The sequence below is a fragment of the Coregonus clupeaformis genome, chromosome 13, assembly GCF_020615455.1.
Source record: "Coregonus clupeaformis isolate EN_2021a chromosome 13, ASM2061545v1, whole genome shotgun sequence".
In the NCBI taxonomy this organism is placed as follows: domain Eukaryota; kingdom Metazoa; phylum Chordata; class Actinopteri; order Salmoniformes; family Salmonidae; genus Coregonus; species Coregonus clupeaformis.
Window position 1 is genome coordinate 56,607,026 of NC_059204.1, and position 18,116 is coordinate 56,625,141.

The 18,116-nt window shown below is 43.0% G+C and overlaps 3 protein-coding genes across 3 annotated transcripts in view; 2 read left to right on the forward strand and 1 right to left on the reverse strand.

Annotated features, from left to right (window-relative positions):
* LOC121579950 (bromodomain and WD repeat-containing protein 3) overlaps positions 1-3,460 on the forward strand; it is a 34,227-nt gene extending 30,767 nt beyond the window's left edge. Inside the window, exon 40 of the mRNA XM_041894962.2 lies at positions 339-3,460. Coding sequence (XP_041750896.1) covers positions 339-1,093 — 755 coding nt within the window. The 3' untranslated portion in view covers positions 1,094-3,460. The remainder of the gene's footprint in view (positions 1-338) is intronic.
* Positions 3,461-6,235: 2,775 nt separating this feature from the next.
* Positions 6,236-11,712, reverse strand: LOC121579953. Its single transcript, XM_045224596.1, has 2 exons — positions 11,564-11,712; positions 6,236-10,078 (listed from the first exon to the last, which is right to left on the reverse strand). The coding sequence occupies exon 2, from the start codon at positions 10,062-10,064 to the stop codon at positions 7,722-7,724; it is 2,343 nt and encodes a 780-aa protein (XP_045080531.1). The 5' UTR covers positions 10,065-10,078; positions 11,564-11,712; the 3' UTR covers positions 6,236-7,721.
* A 2,472-nt stretch (positions 11,713-14,184) lies between these two features.
* Positions 14,185-17,385, forward strand: chmp1b (chromatin modifying protein 1B). Its single transcript, XM_041894969.2, has 8 exons — positions 14,185-14,330; positions 15,180-15,277; positions 15,384-15,530; positions 15,749-15,817; positions 15,948-16,055; positions 16,244-16,287; positions 16,393-16,465; positions 16,737-17,385. The coding sequence occupies exons 1-8, from the start codon at positions 14,315-14,317 to the stop codon at positions 16,779-16,781; spliced, it is 600 nt and encodes a 199-aa protein (XP_041750903.1). The 5' UTR covers positions 14,185-14,314; the 3' UTR covers positions 16,782-17,385.
* Positions 17,386-18,116: the final 731 nt, after the last annotated feature.

Here is an 18,116-nt window from a genome sequence, read left to right on the forward strand (position 1 = left end):
GCCTGGTTAAATCGCGGCAGTTAATGACATCATTACTATGTTTTCACTGCTGCCAAAATCACACAATTAGAAAGGGTTATCATGTAAGCCTACTTGGCAGCAGTTACTGGAGGCTACTTTAGTAGGTGTTGCTGTGCTTTGTTTAACAGGGAGGCCTTGTGTGCCATTCTCTCTCTCTCTCTCTATTTTCTCTCTCTCTCTTTCTTTATTTTCTCTCTCTCTCTCTCTCTCTCTCTCTCTCTCTCTCTCTCTCTCTCTCTCTCTCTCTCTCTCTCTCTCTCTCTCTCTCTCTCTCTCTCTCTCTCTCTCTCTCTCTCTCTCTCTCTCTCTCTCTCCAGAGGGTAACAGACCTCTCACTAACGGCACCAGGCAGAGCCACATGCGAAGAGTGCTGCAGCAGGATGAGGGAGAGGGATCTGGAGGATCCAACAGCTCATCTTTATCCTCGTCTTCCTCGTCTTCCTCATCATCCTCCTCCTCCTCCTCCTCTTCCTCATCATCAGACAGTGAGTCGGACAGTGATTCGGAGGTTGGAAAGTTTGTGGACGGGGGAGATCATGACTACAGCAAAGATCCCCGTTTAAAAACGGGCCACAAAGTCAAGGCCAAGATGGCCGTCTCTGGGAAGAGGATGCGGGAAGAAGAGGAGGCTCCAGAAAGAGCCAAGAGAGCACGAGTCCAGGCAGTGGAGGAGGAGGAAGAGGAAGATGATGACGAACAAGATGAAGACAATGAGGAGGAAGAGGAGGAGCGGCCACAGCCGCTGCATCGAGAGGGAGGGGAGGAGCCTGAGGACGAAGAGGAGGAGCCTGAGGATGAAGAGGCGCCTGAGGAAAAGGAGAAATCAGAAGAGGAGGAGGACTCAGAGCAGGGTGAGGGGGGGGTGGAGGGCGGTCAGAAATGCAGCCGCAGTAAATCTGGTCAGGTGAACACTCGGAACCAGGGCCGCAGAACAGTGTTGTACAACGACGAGTCAGACGACGAGTCAGGGACCACAGAGGACCCACTCAACCTAGGCATGTCCCGCTCAGGACGGGTACGCCGCATGACCGAAAAGGCCCGGGTCAGCCACATCATGGGCTGGAACCACTGACACACACAGCCCCCTCAAACCACCTTAAACTGGGCCTTCTAACCCATACCAACCACCTATCTACCTTACCCACCAGGCATGAAATTGAGACTGGAGACTGTACAATTGACTAAATGAATACTTCAGGGATTTTGCTTTAATTTTTTTAAATGATTTTTTATAATTTTGCTTTGTGTAGGAGACTGTTTACGACTCTACTGGCAGCGGTGCTCCTTATCTTGCCAAGGAACCTCCCTCCCTGGTCTTCAAAGCTACTCATGAACCCACAAGTCAACTCACTCACCTCTGCCTTAGTTACTGCTCTCCTGGGCCTTAAAGACTCTTCTTACTCCTCCTCTTCTATCAAGTCATAACTCCTCTCATCCTCACTTTTCCTCCCCCATCTTTCTCTTCTTACCCTCCTTCTCACCTTCCTTCTTCCTGGTCATACAACAACAAAGGTTCAAGAGATGCCAAAAACTGGTGCTCATATGTTGTAGCTCAAGGAGACCGTAAGCTCTGCTGTCCTCTACATCTGGATGACAGACAGTGATTCTCCCTTTACTTCTCTCTGTTTGTGTTCTGTCTGAACAGTACAGTACATCTCGCCCTAAATGACCCTCTTCCACATGACCCCCTCTCAGTGTTGGGTTGTCTGATTGATGCTAACCCTCCCACTATGCTTCATCCTCCTCAATCCGCACCCTTCACTTTGGGAGGTCAACACTGGTGTGCTCATTCACCGCGTTAATGTATCTATTTTTAGGCATCCAGGCAAGGTCATAGAGGACTGCTGTCTGTGGGTTTTAGTTCAAGACTTTATCTATGTGTGGGAACGTATTGATTCTAATTAGTTGAGGTGGTGACTTCTTTCATCATTAATTATGTTTGCTAATATAATGCTGCATGCCTACAGTACAATGTTCCGCCATTAAATCCTAGGCAGACCTCCTTAGTTAACTCCTCGGCCACTGAATGTTTTCAATGCTATATCCCCCGTAATCCTTATCAATTCTGTAGAGTTTGTATATTTGCACATACAATAGGTTTATAGAGGCTTTGCCGTATCCTCCTCCTGTAGCATGTGGTTGTTAGGGTTGATTGATGTCTAGTGTGGTAGCTAGTGCAGTGAAAGAGTGTGGGTAATTGGAAAGGAGAAATGTAAAGCGATTGTATAAGGGTCAACCATTGAGTTCTATTTCTGTTGGTCGGAACATACTTTCCTTGATCAAATCTAAATCAAATGCACACATTAATGTATAACTTCCAGGGCACTGTCCTTCAACCCAGCATGTTCAAACCAGTCATTGGTTCAAACACAAACCAAAGTGCATCATGGTACTTTGGGGAGAGGCTCGCCCGTAGCCACCACTCACTTCCACCTCATACTGAAAATGACTTTTTTACTACATAAATATTTATATTTTTTCACTGTATCATACACTTTACAATTATTCCTTAGCTTATATTAATGATGGTGAAATGTTTGCACATGTATCTATTGTGGCAGCTGAATTTGAGATTGCTTTTGTTGGGCTGAGTATCCTATCCTGCCCTCTGATTTTACTCTAATCACAATATTGAATGACCAGACAAGCCACAAAGAGCAAAGGACATATTTTTCTCCATGCAGTTTTAAACAACAAAGGACTTTTTATTTGTGTGTACAAAGTGCAGATAAATTGTGCCAATAATATTCAACAGCTTTACGTACAAATACACCTGTTCTGGGCTATTTTGTGATAGATTTTTGTTGTTGTGAGCATTATTGAACAGAGGGTTGTGTTTGCTGGGTCAAAGGTCGGAGGGTCCGACACAGCTGAGCCACTAGGCAACGTTGCCTAAGGAACAGAAACCAAGGCTACAGACAGCCAGGCTCTCTTCTCTCCTTCCACTTCCTAACATAAGGTGTTCTGTGTGTGTGTGTGTCATACACTAATTGTTCCAGGATCCACCCAGCTCCTCTAACCCATGATTCCCCTACTACACTCTGGTTTAGGGTCTCTGAAATCCCCATTAGGTGTCATCTGATGGGCCATGCTACTGCTAGTCATGTCGCCACACTAGGGAAGGAGATGGGACTCTGCTAAATCAATCAAGGTTTTGTTTAGTCAATAGACTGCAGTAACTGTCGTCTGCAAACTGTGTGGGTATAGTTTGAAAAGACTACTTGGATAAATCCCTACTCAATATATTGGGGACATGTTCTCTTCATATAATAGATGGTAAATGGACTTGCCTTTAAGCAGCAGATAAGTCGTTTCTAAATCCAACAATGATGACATTCTAGGTGTAATGATAAATGTGTGACTTCTTTTCTACACAATATTTTTGATTGTGTGTTTGTTTTTTAAATAAAGGAGCAAAATAGATTTTCTCCTAACTTGGTGCCCCTGGTATTTGTCTCATTCCATCACATTCTCTAAACACAATACAAACATGCCCACTTTAATCACCATAGAATGATTTACATGTTCCGTCACTTCTCATGGCAAAATGGGACTGTGAATTCACACTTCCTCTACGTGTTCCAGCCATTTTCTCCTGTACCTCATTTGTTTTCCCAGACCCCATGCTGTTGACGTGTTAACATTTGAGTAATCACGGCAGGATTTGCACATCCTGCCAGTCAACACACTTGGCACAAGCTGAGCTGCCACTCTTCACCAGGCCCTGTGTATTCCACAATAGCCACTCTTGTCTGGCTGTTTAAAACCCATCCCTGGCTTGGTGAGTCATCTCTGGCTGCCCCCTCAAAGAGCCATGATGATGAGTCATAAAGATGCACCATGGGCCATATCTCTGCGGTGATGTCAGTCCCACCCGCCTCTGCCCCTGACCACCCCACACCACTGTCCCCACAGTTACCTGCTCTGTCTCAGAGAGAGTGAGGAGTAGTAGTAGCCTAGGCATTGGATAGGGTATGGAAAGTAGGAGGAGAGTGGACAAGTCTAGTGGTATGGTTGGTTGGTTATCAGCCAGTTAGCCTTGTGATGGAGGTACCTCCGCTAGCTAATGCACTGAAGACTGGAGAGGTGAGTCAGACACTCAGCTAGCAACAATACTTAGCACTCCTCTGACGCATGGCGCTTCAGCACTCCCAGAAAGACTGCGATGATGTTGAGGGTCTCTGGATGGAAGCAGGCAAATGTATCAATTTGGGCTGTTATTAAACAGTAAAAAAAAAAATGTGTTACTTCCCCTGGAATGCTGAAGTCACCTCCTGTCAGAAAGCCATGATAATTACATTCAGCACCAACCAGACACTTTTCACTCCAGGGCAATCAGCATCACTGTCTAGAGGCTGAATGCAAGTAATCAGAGGATGTTTAAATGTATGAGGTTTATTAACAAAATGACCATACAAATTGAGCAAATATTTGAATATGAATGGGGATACAGAGATCATGAAAATGCATTATATTTCTCTACCGATACATGACAGTAGCTCCAGATGAAGTTCAGATAATGAGACAAAATAATTATACCTAAAGAATCCCAACATAGATTACTGTATTACAATTTACAATCAACGCTATGGTATATGAAAAGTACCAGATTACTGCACAGTTACATTTACATTAGACTTTCATCTACAGTGGGGGAAAAAAGTATTTAGTCAGCCACCAATTGTGCAAGTTCTCCCACTTAAAAAGATGAGAGAGGCCTGTAATTTTCATCATAGGTACACGTCAACTATGACAGACAAATTGAGGAAAAAAAATCCAGAAAATCACATTGTAGGATTTTTTATGAATTTATTTGCAAATTATGGTGGAAAATAAGTATTTGGTCACCTACAAACAAGCAAGATTTCTGGCTCTCACAGACCTGTAACTTCTTCTTTAAGAGGCTCCTCTGTCCTCCACTCGTTACCTGTATTAATGGCACCTGTTTGAACTTGTTATCAGTATAAAAGACACCTGTCCACAACCTCAAACAGTCACACTCCAAACTCCACTATGGCCAAGACCAAAGAGCTGTCAAAGGACACCAGAAACAACATTGTAGACCTGCACCAGGCTGGGAAGACTGAATCTGCAATAGGTAAGCAGCTTGGTTTGAAGAAATCAACTGTGGGAGCAATTATTAGGAAATGGAAGACATACAAGACCACTGATAATCTCCCTCGATCTGGGGCTCCACGCAAGATCTCACCCCGTGGGGTCAAAATGATCACAAGAACGGTGAGCAAAAATCCCAGAACCACACGGGGGGACCTAGTGAATGACCTGCAGAGAGCTGGGACCAAAGTAACAAAGCCTACCATCAATAACACACTACGCCGCCAGGGACTCAAATCCTGCAGTGCCAGACGTGTCCCCCTGCTTAAGCCAGTACATGTCCAGGCCCGTCTGAAGTTTGCTAGAGTGCATTTGGATGATCCAGAAGAGGATTGGGAGAATGTCATATGGTCAGATGAAACCAAAATATAACTTTTTGGTAAAAACTCAACTCGTTGTGTTTGGAGGACAAAAAATGCTGAGTTGCATCCAAAGAACACCATACCTACTGTGAAGCATGGGGGTGGAAACATCATGCTTTGGGGCTGTTTTTCTGCAAAGGGACCAGGACGACTGATCCATGTAAAGGAAAGAATGAATGGGGCTATGTATCGTGAGAATTTGAGTGAAAACCTCCTTCCATCAGCAAGGGCATTGAAGATGAAACGTGGCTGGGTCTTTCAGCATGACAATGATCCCAAACACACCGCCCGGGCAACGAAGGAGTGGCTTCGTAAGAAGCATTTCAAGGTCCTGGAGTGGCCTAGCCAGTCTCCAGATCTCAACCCCATAGAAAATCTTTGGAGGGAGTTGAAAGTCTGTGTTGACCAGCGACAGCCCCAAAACATCACTGCTCTAGAGGAGATCTGCATGGAGGAATGGGCCAAAATACCAGCAACAGTGTGTGAAAACCTTGTGAAGACTTACACTAAAACGTTTGACCTGTGTCATTGCCAACAAAGGGTATATAACAAAGTATTGAGAAACTTTTGTTATTGACCAAATACTTATTTTCCACCATAATTTGCAAATAAATTCATGAAAAATCCTACAATGTGATTTTCTGGAAATGTTTTCCTCATTTTGTCTGTCATATTTGACATGTACCTATGATGAAAATTACAGGCCTCTCTCATCTTTTTAAGTGGGAGAACTTGCACAATTGGTGGCTGACTAAATACTTTTTTCCCCCCACTGTATATTGAATTGGTGAATCACAAATACATCCGATACGTCTATAGTTCACTAATTAACAATAAGGTTGCGTACATTTACATTGTGCTTCAGATTCAATTGCCCATTAGGGTAACTCACATACTGCCATGCCTGTGCTGAACATACATTTTGTGGGTCTTTTACAAATTACCTCTTGTGTATCGTATACAATGAAATGGCACACTAACAAATAACAAGTGACAGTGAATATACATTTGCTGTGAGTGTCTATAACTATTACTTCTAAATACTACCACATAACGAAACTGAGGGGTGATAGTTTAAAACACTTTGGAATCTGTCTTTTATCTTAACAACCCTGATTTCGCCCTGATAAATTACTGTAGTCACTCATTAGACACTCAAACATTTACCAAGGATGCAATCAGACATTAACACCCAGAAAACAAATCAATATGTACTCTACGCCACATTTTCCCAAGACCTAAGCACAGCTGATATCATATCAAGATTTGTGACGTTACAATACAATATTAAAGGTAGACTCAGCGATATGATGTAGACGCAGAAAATAAACAGCATAGTGGGTCAATTTCCGCAACAACTAAGAGCGTTGAAGCGTGAGGCTCAACTTCTCTGCTGTTTTGGTGCCCTGGCTACAACACTGTGAACAGCTTAAAGCGAACCTGTGCACATGTGCAAATACTGTGTGTGAGAGTCTTGCATCTCGCTCATCTTAATATCTGTGTTGCTGCTCGTGGCAACATCATTTCGCTGAGTCTACCTTTAAACACAATTATGATCACTTCAAGAAAGTTAATTCACTTAAATTCGTGAAGAACAACAACTCATAATTCTCTAAAACACAGGACAGTAGTTTGGCTTGATCAGATACTGTCTAATTTGTACATAGTGTGTTGTGATTTTGGTCTATATCAACTATGGTATGTCTAATTATTTTGAAACGTTTATACCTTCATCCACTGCAGCATACTTGCCTGTCCTCTACCTCACTATAGTATATGATAAGAAACGTTCTGTCTACTCTTCATACAGTATTTCTGCCCTGTTAAACAACTTTGTCATTAATTGACAGTATAGGATCCCCGTGTCACAGGAAGGTAACAAAGACAAAGCCTGCCTACCCTGCTGCTGCAGCTGAAACAGCCAAGTAAACTGTCATTTCCCTCTGTGACATTTTCCCTTGCAGCTTGCTCTCAGTGAGTAATCAGCTATTCTCTCTCCCATTCAAAACATTTTTCATTTGAAAACAGTAACGTGGTGGCCTTCATCCAAAGATAAAGCTCCAACTCTCTCCATTTTGTGTCCACTGTCTCACGTCTTTTCAAAGCATTGAACAAATTGCGCTCATGCCTCTTTTCTTTTTTAAATCAATTTTGTGCCTCTGGTTACAGAGTAGAACCATATAGAACGCAGCCCGCATGCTCTCCCCCACTCACATGCTGGGGCTACACCAGGCCGGTCTGCATGTGGACATGTAAAGGGTAGGGGTGGTAAAGGAGGGGTGGTTGTGCTGCCTGGGGAATGTAGTAGCTGCTGAATATGGGGTCAGCCATGTATGGCGCAGGCTGGTAGAAGCAGGTGATGTTGGCAGTGTTGGGGATGGCGTTCTGTTCCCCCAGCACCCTCAGGGCCAGGACAGTGATCATATTGAGAGTCTGCCTCCTCTCATGTCCCATCAGACACACTGTACTCTCATCTATCACCCGACGCAGGGTCATCAGATAGTCATACTTGCTCGTCTCCTCGTCGCCAACAAAGTGGCAGCGCAGGTAGGCCTCGATCTTGCGCTGCTGCTCGCTGAGGTCAGGAAAGTCAATAAAGAAGCGGGAGCACATGTAGCGCTCTAGGGACTTGATCTCTGTCTCACTGGCTGGCCTGAAGTTCCTCACCAGCAGGTCACTATACTTCAGAAGCCCACCTCCTCTGATCTCCTCTGGGTTATGGGTGGCAATGAGTCGGAAGCGCAGGTGATCCATGGCTTGTTCAAAGTCCCCATACATGCACTCTGCTACCACAGTGATGCTGGCCTTGTCCCTTGGGGCCGAACTTGGCCCTGCCCGTGGACAGACCGTGGTTGTGTCTGGTGGCCCTAGTTCCTGAGTAGCAGCAGGTTCAGTCTCTGGGACTCGGCTCCCTGTGGTTTGAAGGGACAATGATTCCTGAGAAGCTTCTGAGTCTGGAGGCTTTTTTGAATATTTCCCTCTGACTATTTGTTCTACGGTGTGGGGTGAGATGTTTTTATCCTGGGATGAAATGGCTGGAGTAAGGTGGTCTGTGAATGTTTTCGTGCCCTCTGAGTTCCTTCGTCTGGACCCTGAGGAGGATGAATAATGGCCTTGATCCGTGTCTAATAGAGAGGGATTTGGTTGAGGTGTTGGGAGTATTTCTATAGGCTCAAACAGCTGGGTTGTAAGATCGGACAAATCTTTTAACAAAGACCATTTTTCAGGGAGTGATGAGATGCTGTTCATCTTCCGTGACATCTTCCTTGGTGGTTTAGGTGAGGGGCAATAGTCAGGGACAATTTCCTGGGATGTGTTACAGGTTTTCTTGGCTGGGGGAGGGAATAAATGTTCAAGGTGTACGTTTTGTGTGACAGCAGTGCAGGCTTGGGATGTGGATTGAGGCATCACTTGAAGTTGCTCTTGCACTGAGTTCTCTGTGAGCTTCATCTGGGATGGCTTGATGTCTTTTGACTCAGAGATCAGTGACTCCTCTATGTTACTTTGAAGGTTTACAGATACAATTGACACCAGAGGTTCCATCACATCTGTCAATGTTTTGGAGGAGGATATAATTGAGGGATAATCTGTATTCTGAACAAATGGCATTTTTTCCTCTACTCTTATCTCAAGTACTGTATCAACCTTTACCACCTCCTCCTCTTCTACCTCTTCCTCATTCTCCAGAGATCCCAGGTCTAGCTCTGCTCTCTCTATCTCTAACACTTCCAGTGGCTCTTGTTTTCCAGTTGCATGCACATCCATCGGATGCAATGATTCTTCCTCTTGAACAACAACCTGTTCACTGTGGCACGGACTGTCAGCGAAGTGTGTCATCATTGAGTCTTTGTCTTTATCCTCTTTTAGATTCTCAGAGGTGGAAGAATACTGGGGTTCCATTTTGGTTTTCTCTGCCCCTCTATCCGGATGTAACACAATGCCATTGTGTGACTCCAATCCCTCACACTGACCTCCTTGCCTCCTCTCAGTCTCCCAGTATGACTCCAGCATACGGTCCAATATAATCTGGAAGGAGTCCACACTGAACTCAAACTGGCGTCGCAGGGAACTTACAAACCTGAGCCCCACAGTTTTACCCCTGTTATTGGACAGTGAGATAAGGCTCCAGCGGTCGTGCTCATTGAAGACCTTGACCATCTTCTGCACGTAGGCCTCCTTCATGGTGAGGCAGGTGATCTTGCGTCTGTTAACCCCACGGGGAAGGAGGTCACGCAGGCTGCCCAGCACCACCTCCTTGATGACCTGGAAGTCCTCCTGTCTGGGCAGCTCCACTCCAAAGATGATGTCCAGGTCTCTGTAGCCCGTGCCGTTGTCCCTGACCATCACATGGCTGGCGGTGGAGCCGTTGAGGCGAATGTCCCTGACCCTGATTTCCCTCTCCACCAGCCGGTCCTTCACTACATGGATGATGTCCTTGGGTCTCACCTCCAAGGTGGGGAAGTTCCCTCTGCCGTGGATTGTGATCACCTCCGTCAACACCTGGTCCAAAGTCTGGACTTGCTCCAGAGTCAAGTTGTGGAATCTTCTATCCATTTGGAGCTCCATTATCTTGGGTTTACCTGCAAAAGGACACAATATTGTATTTGGAAGAAGCTGGGTAATTTCATGCCACAAAATGTGTGTTCAATGGGGAACATTCTAATGCATTTTATGACAAGTGAAGAAATACTACTAAGTAATTCATACTATCATTAATTCACATTGAGTTCAGGGGATGTCTGAAACACAAGAGACACCAAAGGCACATATTGCACAATTAAAAACTAAACAGATGTGTTGGTACTACTAAGCATAAGAGTGGTACCCACACACACACACACATACACACACCACATGCACACAGGGGGGTGGAAGATATAAAATAAAAAATTCAACAGGAAGGTGACCAGCTTGGAACTTTCTCTCAGAGGATAAGTAACATGACTGAGCAAACCTTGACCTTGTTTGCACTTGATCCTGTGATCTAAGGTTATAATGGTTTTATTTTCAACTGCAGAATTTTTTTATTTTCAACTTGGTAATTGATCAATGAACTCATTGAATAATACTAATACAAATCAATAAGGCTATGTAAACATTTTAAGACGATATCCCACAAATCAGGTTAGCTTACTTTTACAGATTTAACTTGAACAGTGGTTGGAGGTCAACACCTGGGGTATGTATAGGCTACTTTCCCACATGCTCCAAAAGTTTACACGGACAGTTCTTATGGAATCCATCATGTACTAGAATAATAGTCGCATGCTGCAGAATTTTGGTCTCATGTGCAAACCCCTTCTCGCCCGCCCGCCTGCTCCCACTCTTTAGATAAGACCGTATGAGTCATACAGTCACTGAATAAAGCACCCCTCGCTGCGTCTTCTCCTGGATTTTCTGCATGCGTGTAAAAACCATCATCGCCACTTCTCACATATTCACAATTTGTCATTGTTGTATATTTGAGACTTTTGCTATACAAATATTGTATAAAGGCTAAAGCGGGGAGTGTTGTTCTTGATAATCAGATTCGATCTAGTAAAATATTGTGTAGGCTAGGCTATCAATCAGTTCTCTTGAGTTTTAATTTTATTTTACAGTCATTATTAGCCTATACTCATCGACATGATGCTGCATGTGTACAGTCTATGCAATTTACCAAAATAATATTTACAAACCCGTTATTAGTCTAGTAAACACTCACAGACCACGTAGGCTACATAAAAATGACTAACAACAGCTAAATATTTTATTGAACAGAAACTAATAAAATAGCCTATTTAAAATATAAAATAAAACATGGTGAGTTTAGCCTACACCTATTCTCCCACGTATTCACCTGATGCAATATTGTAAGGTATAATTTACACACTGGCCAACATTGTTTGCTATTGTTTAATCCATCCATTGACAATGCATTTCATTAGCCTATCAAATGTGCATTTGATTGATATTGACATTCAACATTAATAAAACACAAACCTTATGTATTTCGAAATGATTCATGTACCAAATGTAACATGACAATGATCATACAATTAAATAATATACTTTAGCCTACTCACCTGACTGCTGAGGAAAGGGTAGAACTTAGCCAAAGTATAGTAAGCAAAACAACAATAAGTGATATCCAACAGGTTTAATTGGGATCTCCGACCCGTAGACACAGCGCACAGTGCGCTATTATCTTGCGAAGATGTAGGTTCGTGCGTGATCGCTGTCCAACCCAACACGACAGTTGTGCTTAAAGAAACAAACTGAAGTTCTGCGAGCGTAATCTTGTTTCCATGGCAATCTGGCGTCACGATTTTACGGTAACTCACGATGTTCTGTCTGTTCATTATGATATTATCTATCTATCTATCTATCTATCTATCTATCTATCTATCTATCTATCTATCTATCTACACAATTTATACAAAAGTATGTAGACACAGCTTCAAATTAGTGGATTTGGCTATTTCAGCCACACCTGTTGTCACAGGTATATCAAATCGAGCACACAGCCATGCAATCTCCATAGACAAACACTGGCAGTAGAATGGCCTTACTGAAGAACTCAGTGACTTCCAACGTGGCACCGTCATAGGTCAAATTTCTGCCCTGCTAGAGCTGCCCCGGTCAACTGTAAGTTACATTATTGTGAAGTGGATATGTCTAGGAGCAACAAAGGGGGCTGAAGTGCGTAGCATGTAAAAATGGTCTGTCCTCGGTTGCAACACTCACTACCGAGTTCCAAACTGCCTCTGGAAGCAATGTCAGCACAATAACTGTTCATTGGGAGTTTCATGAAATTGTTTTCCATGGCCGAGCAGCCGCACACAAGCCTAAGATCACCATTTGCAATGCCAAGTGTTGGCTGGAGTGGTGTAAAGCTCGCCGCCATTGGACTCTGGAGCAGTGGAAACGTGTTCTCTGGAGTGATGAATCACGAGTCACCATCTGGCAGTCCGACGGACAAATCTGGGTTTGGCGGATGCCAGGAGAACACTACCTGCCCCAATGCATAGTGGCAACTGTAAAGTTTGGTGGAGGAGGAATAATGGTCTGGGGCTGTTTTTCATGGTTCGGTCTAGGCCCCTTAGTTCCAGTGAAGGGAAATCTTAACGCCACAGCATACAATGACATTCTAGACAATTCTGTGCTTCCAACTTTGTGGCAACAGTTTGGGGAAGGCCATTTCCTGTTTCAGCATGACAATGCCCCTGTGCACAAAGGGAGGTCCATACAGAAATGGTTTGTCGAGATCGGTGTGGAAGAACTTGACTGACCTGCACAGAGCCCTGACCTCAACCCCATTGAACACCTTTGGGATGAATTGGAACACCGACTGCGAGCCACTACTAATCGCCCAACATCAGTGTCCGACCTCACTAATGATCTTGTGGCTGAATGGAAGCAAGTCCCCACAGCAATGTTCCAACATCTAGTGAAAGCCTTCCCAGAAGAGTGGAGGCTGTGCTGTTATAGCAGCAAAGAGAGTACCAACTCCATATTAATGCCCATGATTTTGGAATGTGATGTTCGTGCAGGTGTCCACATACTTTTGGTCATGTAGTCTATCTATCTATCTATCTATCTATCTATCTATCTATCTATCTATCTATCTATCTATCTATCTATCTATCTATCTATCTATCTATCTATCTATCTATCTATCTGTCTATCTGTCTATCTGTCTGTCTGTCTGTCTGTCTGTCTGTCTAGTGATTAGTGATGCACTGGTGTGACATTTTATATTAGACAGATACACAAATTCAAAGAAATGTAAAACTGTGTAGGTAGTCCTATCCCCACCACAAAGAAGAATTATGTTTGCAATGTTTTCAACATTGGTAAATAGATGTGGTCTAAAGGCTAATGTGAAGGGCTGAAACGATGTGCAAGTAGTCTACAACTTCACTCAGATGACAATTCAAAAAATTATTGTAGGAGTCTAAGATAGTGTTATAAGAGAGTTTGTGTCTGTTATTCGGAAAATGCATTCCTCCAGGATTGGTGAATGTTTTAGTGCGGTCAAATCATGACTTTAGTGATCTTCAGGTCGTAAAGTCGGAGCTCTAGAAAGTTGCCCGAGTTCCCGACTTGGAATTCCGAGTTGGATGACCGTTCAAAACTATTTTTCCCAGTCGGAGTTCGTTTTTTCCCCGAGTTCCCAGTTGTCTTGAACGCACTGAAGTCTGAGATTTCCGAGGTCCCAGTTGTTTTGAAAGCAGCATCATTATAATTTATGGGCTGATTGAGCAGACCATTATAGAGCAGGAGGAGCTTGGGAGGTATGCACTGGCTGAGCTGCTGCAAAGAGGGTGAATATCATATCAGACAGAGGGTGAGTCATCCTCTCGCTCACTGCCGTGATCCAGAGACGCAAACCTAAACATCAATCAAGCTCGCTCACCGCCCACTCCAAAGTTACGCCCCCCCCGTCTGAGGAGAGCCCCCAGCCCCTAACCTGATTGGATTGTCTCTGCACTGACATACCACCAGTGATAAGGGATAGAGGGAGGAATATTCCTATGTAGGCTGTACACGTAATAGATCGCAATATTGTAGAAAATGTAACAATCCACCTTAGAATTCAATGCCAGAACTTTACACGTCCATTCACTCATTCACTGACAAAAATAAACTCGATTTTTTTTAGGTTGTCAGTGACGTCAATTGGAACGCACCGAACGCACCCTTGTACATGTGATGGTGACGTATTCTATTTGGGTAGTGTAGCCGGAAGTAAAGCTTTTGCATTACGTCTAAATCGAGAAGAAAAACAACAATAAGAAGATATTCATCCTCGGACCATCAAGGACCCTACCAGCATGTCGAATATGGAGAGTATCCTTTCGAAAATGTTAGCTTGCTACGAGAGGCATTACATTGCCACCAGGAAATTTAGACAAAGTGGAAGGCCTGTTGTTTAGTCCGTGCCTCGTCTGAATATGATCTTCAAAAGCCATTTATCAGGTTTCGATTCGTATTTAAGCTTATAGTCTATACTTGGATGGCTTGGTGACAAAGATAAACGCTTGTTTGCTGTTATTGGTATTGTACATCTGCCATGGGCATAACAGTCAGTACAACAAGTTTAGTAAACTATTTTACTTCAGTCTGAAGACACCCATTGCCTGGGAGCATGGCTGGCGTTTCCATTTTATTCACATGATTACATCACAGGTCATTTAGTTTAGTTCTGTAATGGGAGCACACCATCGATTAAGGTTTGTAAAGAGGGTCCAACAAAGGGGCACAAATACTGGAAGCTTCAGTTATGTAGCTATGACATTTTAAAAACGGTCTTTAAATGGGCAATCAGCAGTTGCTACATCCATTTGTGGACTTATAAATTAATGATATGTACCCATTGATTCTTGAAGAATATAACTTATAAATGCCTCATGAGCTTAGTTCAACTTTTGTACCCCATCAGAACCCAAAATATACCCTTGTTTTACTCCAATGATTGTAAACAAATTAAATGTAAACAAACACTGTAAAGCCTCAAAACATGATTAAAACTATGGTTTTGATATGGATGGTCAGTCCTAGCATCCAAAGCTATGTCTATACATTTTAGTGTGGTTACATTTCTCCAGCCCCATCCCTCAGCTTTTTACCGAAACAGTGGCGGAGACAATGCTTTGTTATCTTTGAACTGCTGATTGGCCCTTTAACTTCCCATCCCAGAGCATCTCTTCAATCTCAAGTTTGCAGCCAAAGAACTGCAACGAAGCTCTAAAAAATGTGACAAAGAGGAAAAGGCAGAGAAGGCCAAAGTCAAAAAAGTAAGTAGGCCTTTTACCTCATTAGGCAATCCTCCAATCACCTCACCATAACTATGAACGTATCAACAGAGAATGTAGTGATACTGAACCTTTATCCTCATCGTAGGCTATCCAAAAAGGAAATGTGGAAGTGGCACGGATCCATGCGGAAAACGCCATCAGACAGAAGAACCAGTCGGTCAACTTCCTTAGGATGAGTGCTAGGATTGATGCAGTGGCCGCCAGGGTCCAAACAGCAGTCACAATGAACAAGGTGCAGTTGTTTTACATACCTACGCCCTACGAGACTTCACGCAACGACATTCTTGGTTTGAGACACTGATTCTGCTTAAGACGGGCCCACTTTTACTTTGGAGGGAAAATTTGGTGCAATATCTGTAAAAGAGTGCTAGGTTACTGTGGCAACAATTGCTGTGTCCAACCACACAGCAAGGTACCTTTCTATTTTAGTAATATTGGTTCATTCTACAGGTCACAAAATCTATGGCTGGAGTGGTGAAAGGCATGGATGCCACATTGAAGAGTATGAACCTGGAGAAGGTAACGTGTGTGTGCATGCTCCTAGTCAAATACAGCAATTTGATAGTTGTCCCTCTTATGACGGTATATATATGTTATGTTCTTTACCATCTGAGAGGCAAATTTGGTAATGAATGTCTCATCTCTCTAGATCTCCGGCCTTATGGACAAGTTTGAGCATCAATTTGAGACGTTGGATGTACAGACCGCTCAAATGGAGGACACCATGAGTAGCACAACCACACTAACCACCCCACAGGTAATCATGCTTTTCTGGGTTCCTGCTAGACAGACCTCTGGTCTCTTCGTAAATACAGTAAATACATACAAGTGCAGATCAGTAAATACATACAAGTGCAGATCATGACGAGATACATTTATTGTGATTCATTTATTCTGCTGTGTTCACAATCAATGGAGATTAACAGTCAGTGACGTGTGTTTCAGAATCAAGTGGATTCACTGATGCACGAATTGGCTGATGAAGCAGGGTAAGAATTCCTCATTTTGTGGTTCTCTATTCTTGAAAAAATGTTGTCTGTAAAAGAGAGAAAATTAATGCATATCAATTTGTATGTCGGTTTCTTTGTGTTTAGGTTGGACCTGAACATGGAGCTCCCACAGGGTCAGACTGGATCAGTGGGCACCAGTGTTGCGTCAGCAGAGCAGGTACAGGAACAGGCCCCGAACAAGAGCTATTATATACCCTACCACACTTTCAATTGTCTACTAAACAGGATCTTTAAAGTAAATGATTGGGATAATAGAGCAATGATAACAATGCTGATATGATTATAGTAGCTGTGTCTCAGGCTTGCAAAAAATTGTCCTTAGGCCCACCCCCTGCCCCTTCTCACACAAGATTGAAAAGGTTTAGTTTTTAGAGATGACTTACTTACTGCATCTGCAACATTTAATGCCTGTTATCTTTTCTTCTCAGGATGAACTGTCTTCAAGGCTTGCCAAACTCCGAGACCAAATGTAAAGGAAGAACTCCGTCTGAGACCTCAATTGCAGAGTTACATGGCCTGAACTGGATAAGAATCCAAGACCTGCTCTGTTCTTTTCATAATGTCTTCATCTCACTCCTTTAGTTTTTCCTCTTTGAAGATCCTACTGTATCCTGTTTGAGAGGCTTGCCCTTGGGTCCTTATTGGTGTTCTTAATTTACCATTGTAAATAGAGAGTATCAAGTTACAGAAATATAAGCCACCCGCCTACAAACACTAAAATAAAGACTAATTGGTAATGGAAAATGAATGCCATATTTGAAATAATATATATTATAACTGGGATGGTTGCATCTGCAACTGATGCTTTTTGTATGTCCATTTCTTCTTGTGTTGTAGTTTGGCAGACCTCTTAAGATGCAACTGCAATGTTATATTAGTTTCTTTCTGGTGTCCCTCCTTTTAGACATTTTCTCATACAATATTTTATTCACATGTGTATGTATCAAACCAGCATTGTTTTATGGAGAGTTTGGTTGATTCTTACATTTGATTGATAATTCTGAGTCTTGGGGTGTAATTTTTTTGTCCACACTGATTAGGTTATTAGATAATAATACAATTTTATAACACTTTTAACCTCTTGTACCATTTATATTTTTTAGTCTAATTTCCATGTGTCTCACCCTATGTGTGTGTGCAACCAATGTTGAAAATAATAGGGGTTAAAGATGAAAATATTGAATGCATGTCTGACATGTCAACATTGCATACAAAGTCTGATGTCATTTGCCACATTACAAAAACCATCCCTTATATTTTATACTCTGGAACCGTCTGGAACACACCCACTTTTCCCCCATGGCATCTTTCACCCACGCATTTCAATTTTTTGGGTCGAATTCCATTGACCTCTTTACCGCATCTATTCTTGGGTCACGTGAAGTGGCCCCTCCCCGCGGGTAGTCACATGAAATATGTCGAAGAAGCTTTAGCAAAGACAGTACAGTATGAAGATAGGCATAAACTGCTTCTCCAATAGAAATCCCAGATTACGCTTGTAGGTGACGTTGGCTAGCTAAATTCATGTGCATAAACGTCATTGGGTCTAACGGGTGTCTCGTGCCAAACTGAACACGTGCAGGCCGTTAAAACAAAGGCACTCCTTCGATATAAAGTTGTTTTTGACGAAATGAAAGTGTCAATTTGTCACTCACGAGGTTGGAGTAATAACATGTTCAACTACTTAAGACATTGGCGCGAATCTAGGTTGTGCCTTTAAAAAATTGGTTCCTTCTCTCTTTGACTTCTCAAACCCCTGGCCTGCTTCGCAAGCGTTCCCGGAAGTTTTGCGATGTTTACAAACTGTT

Excerpts from the sequence above, each read along its gene's own strand:
- LOC121579953 (XM_045224596.1), bottom strand. The coding sequence starts at position 10,064 with ATGGAGCTCCAAATGGATAGAAGATTCCACAACTTGACTCTGGAGCAA.
- chmp1b (XM_041894969.2), top strand. Across the intron at positions 15,278-15,383 it reads AGAAGGCCAAAGTCAAAAAA|GCTATCCAAAAAGGAAATGT; the intron begins GTAAGTAGGCCT and ends TCCTCATCGTAG. Across the intron at positions 16,466-16,736 it reads GTGTTGCGTCAGCAGAGCAG|GATGAACTGTCTTCAAGGCT; the intron begins GTACAGGAACAG and ends TTTTCTTCTCAG.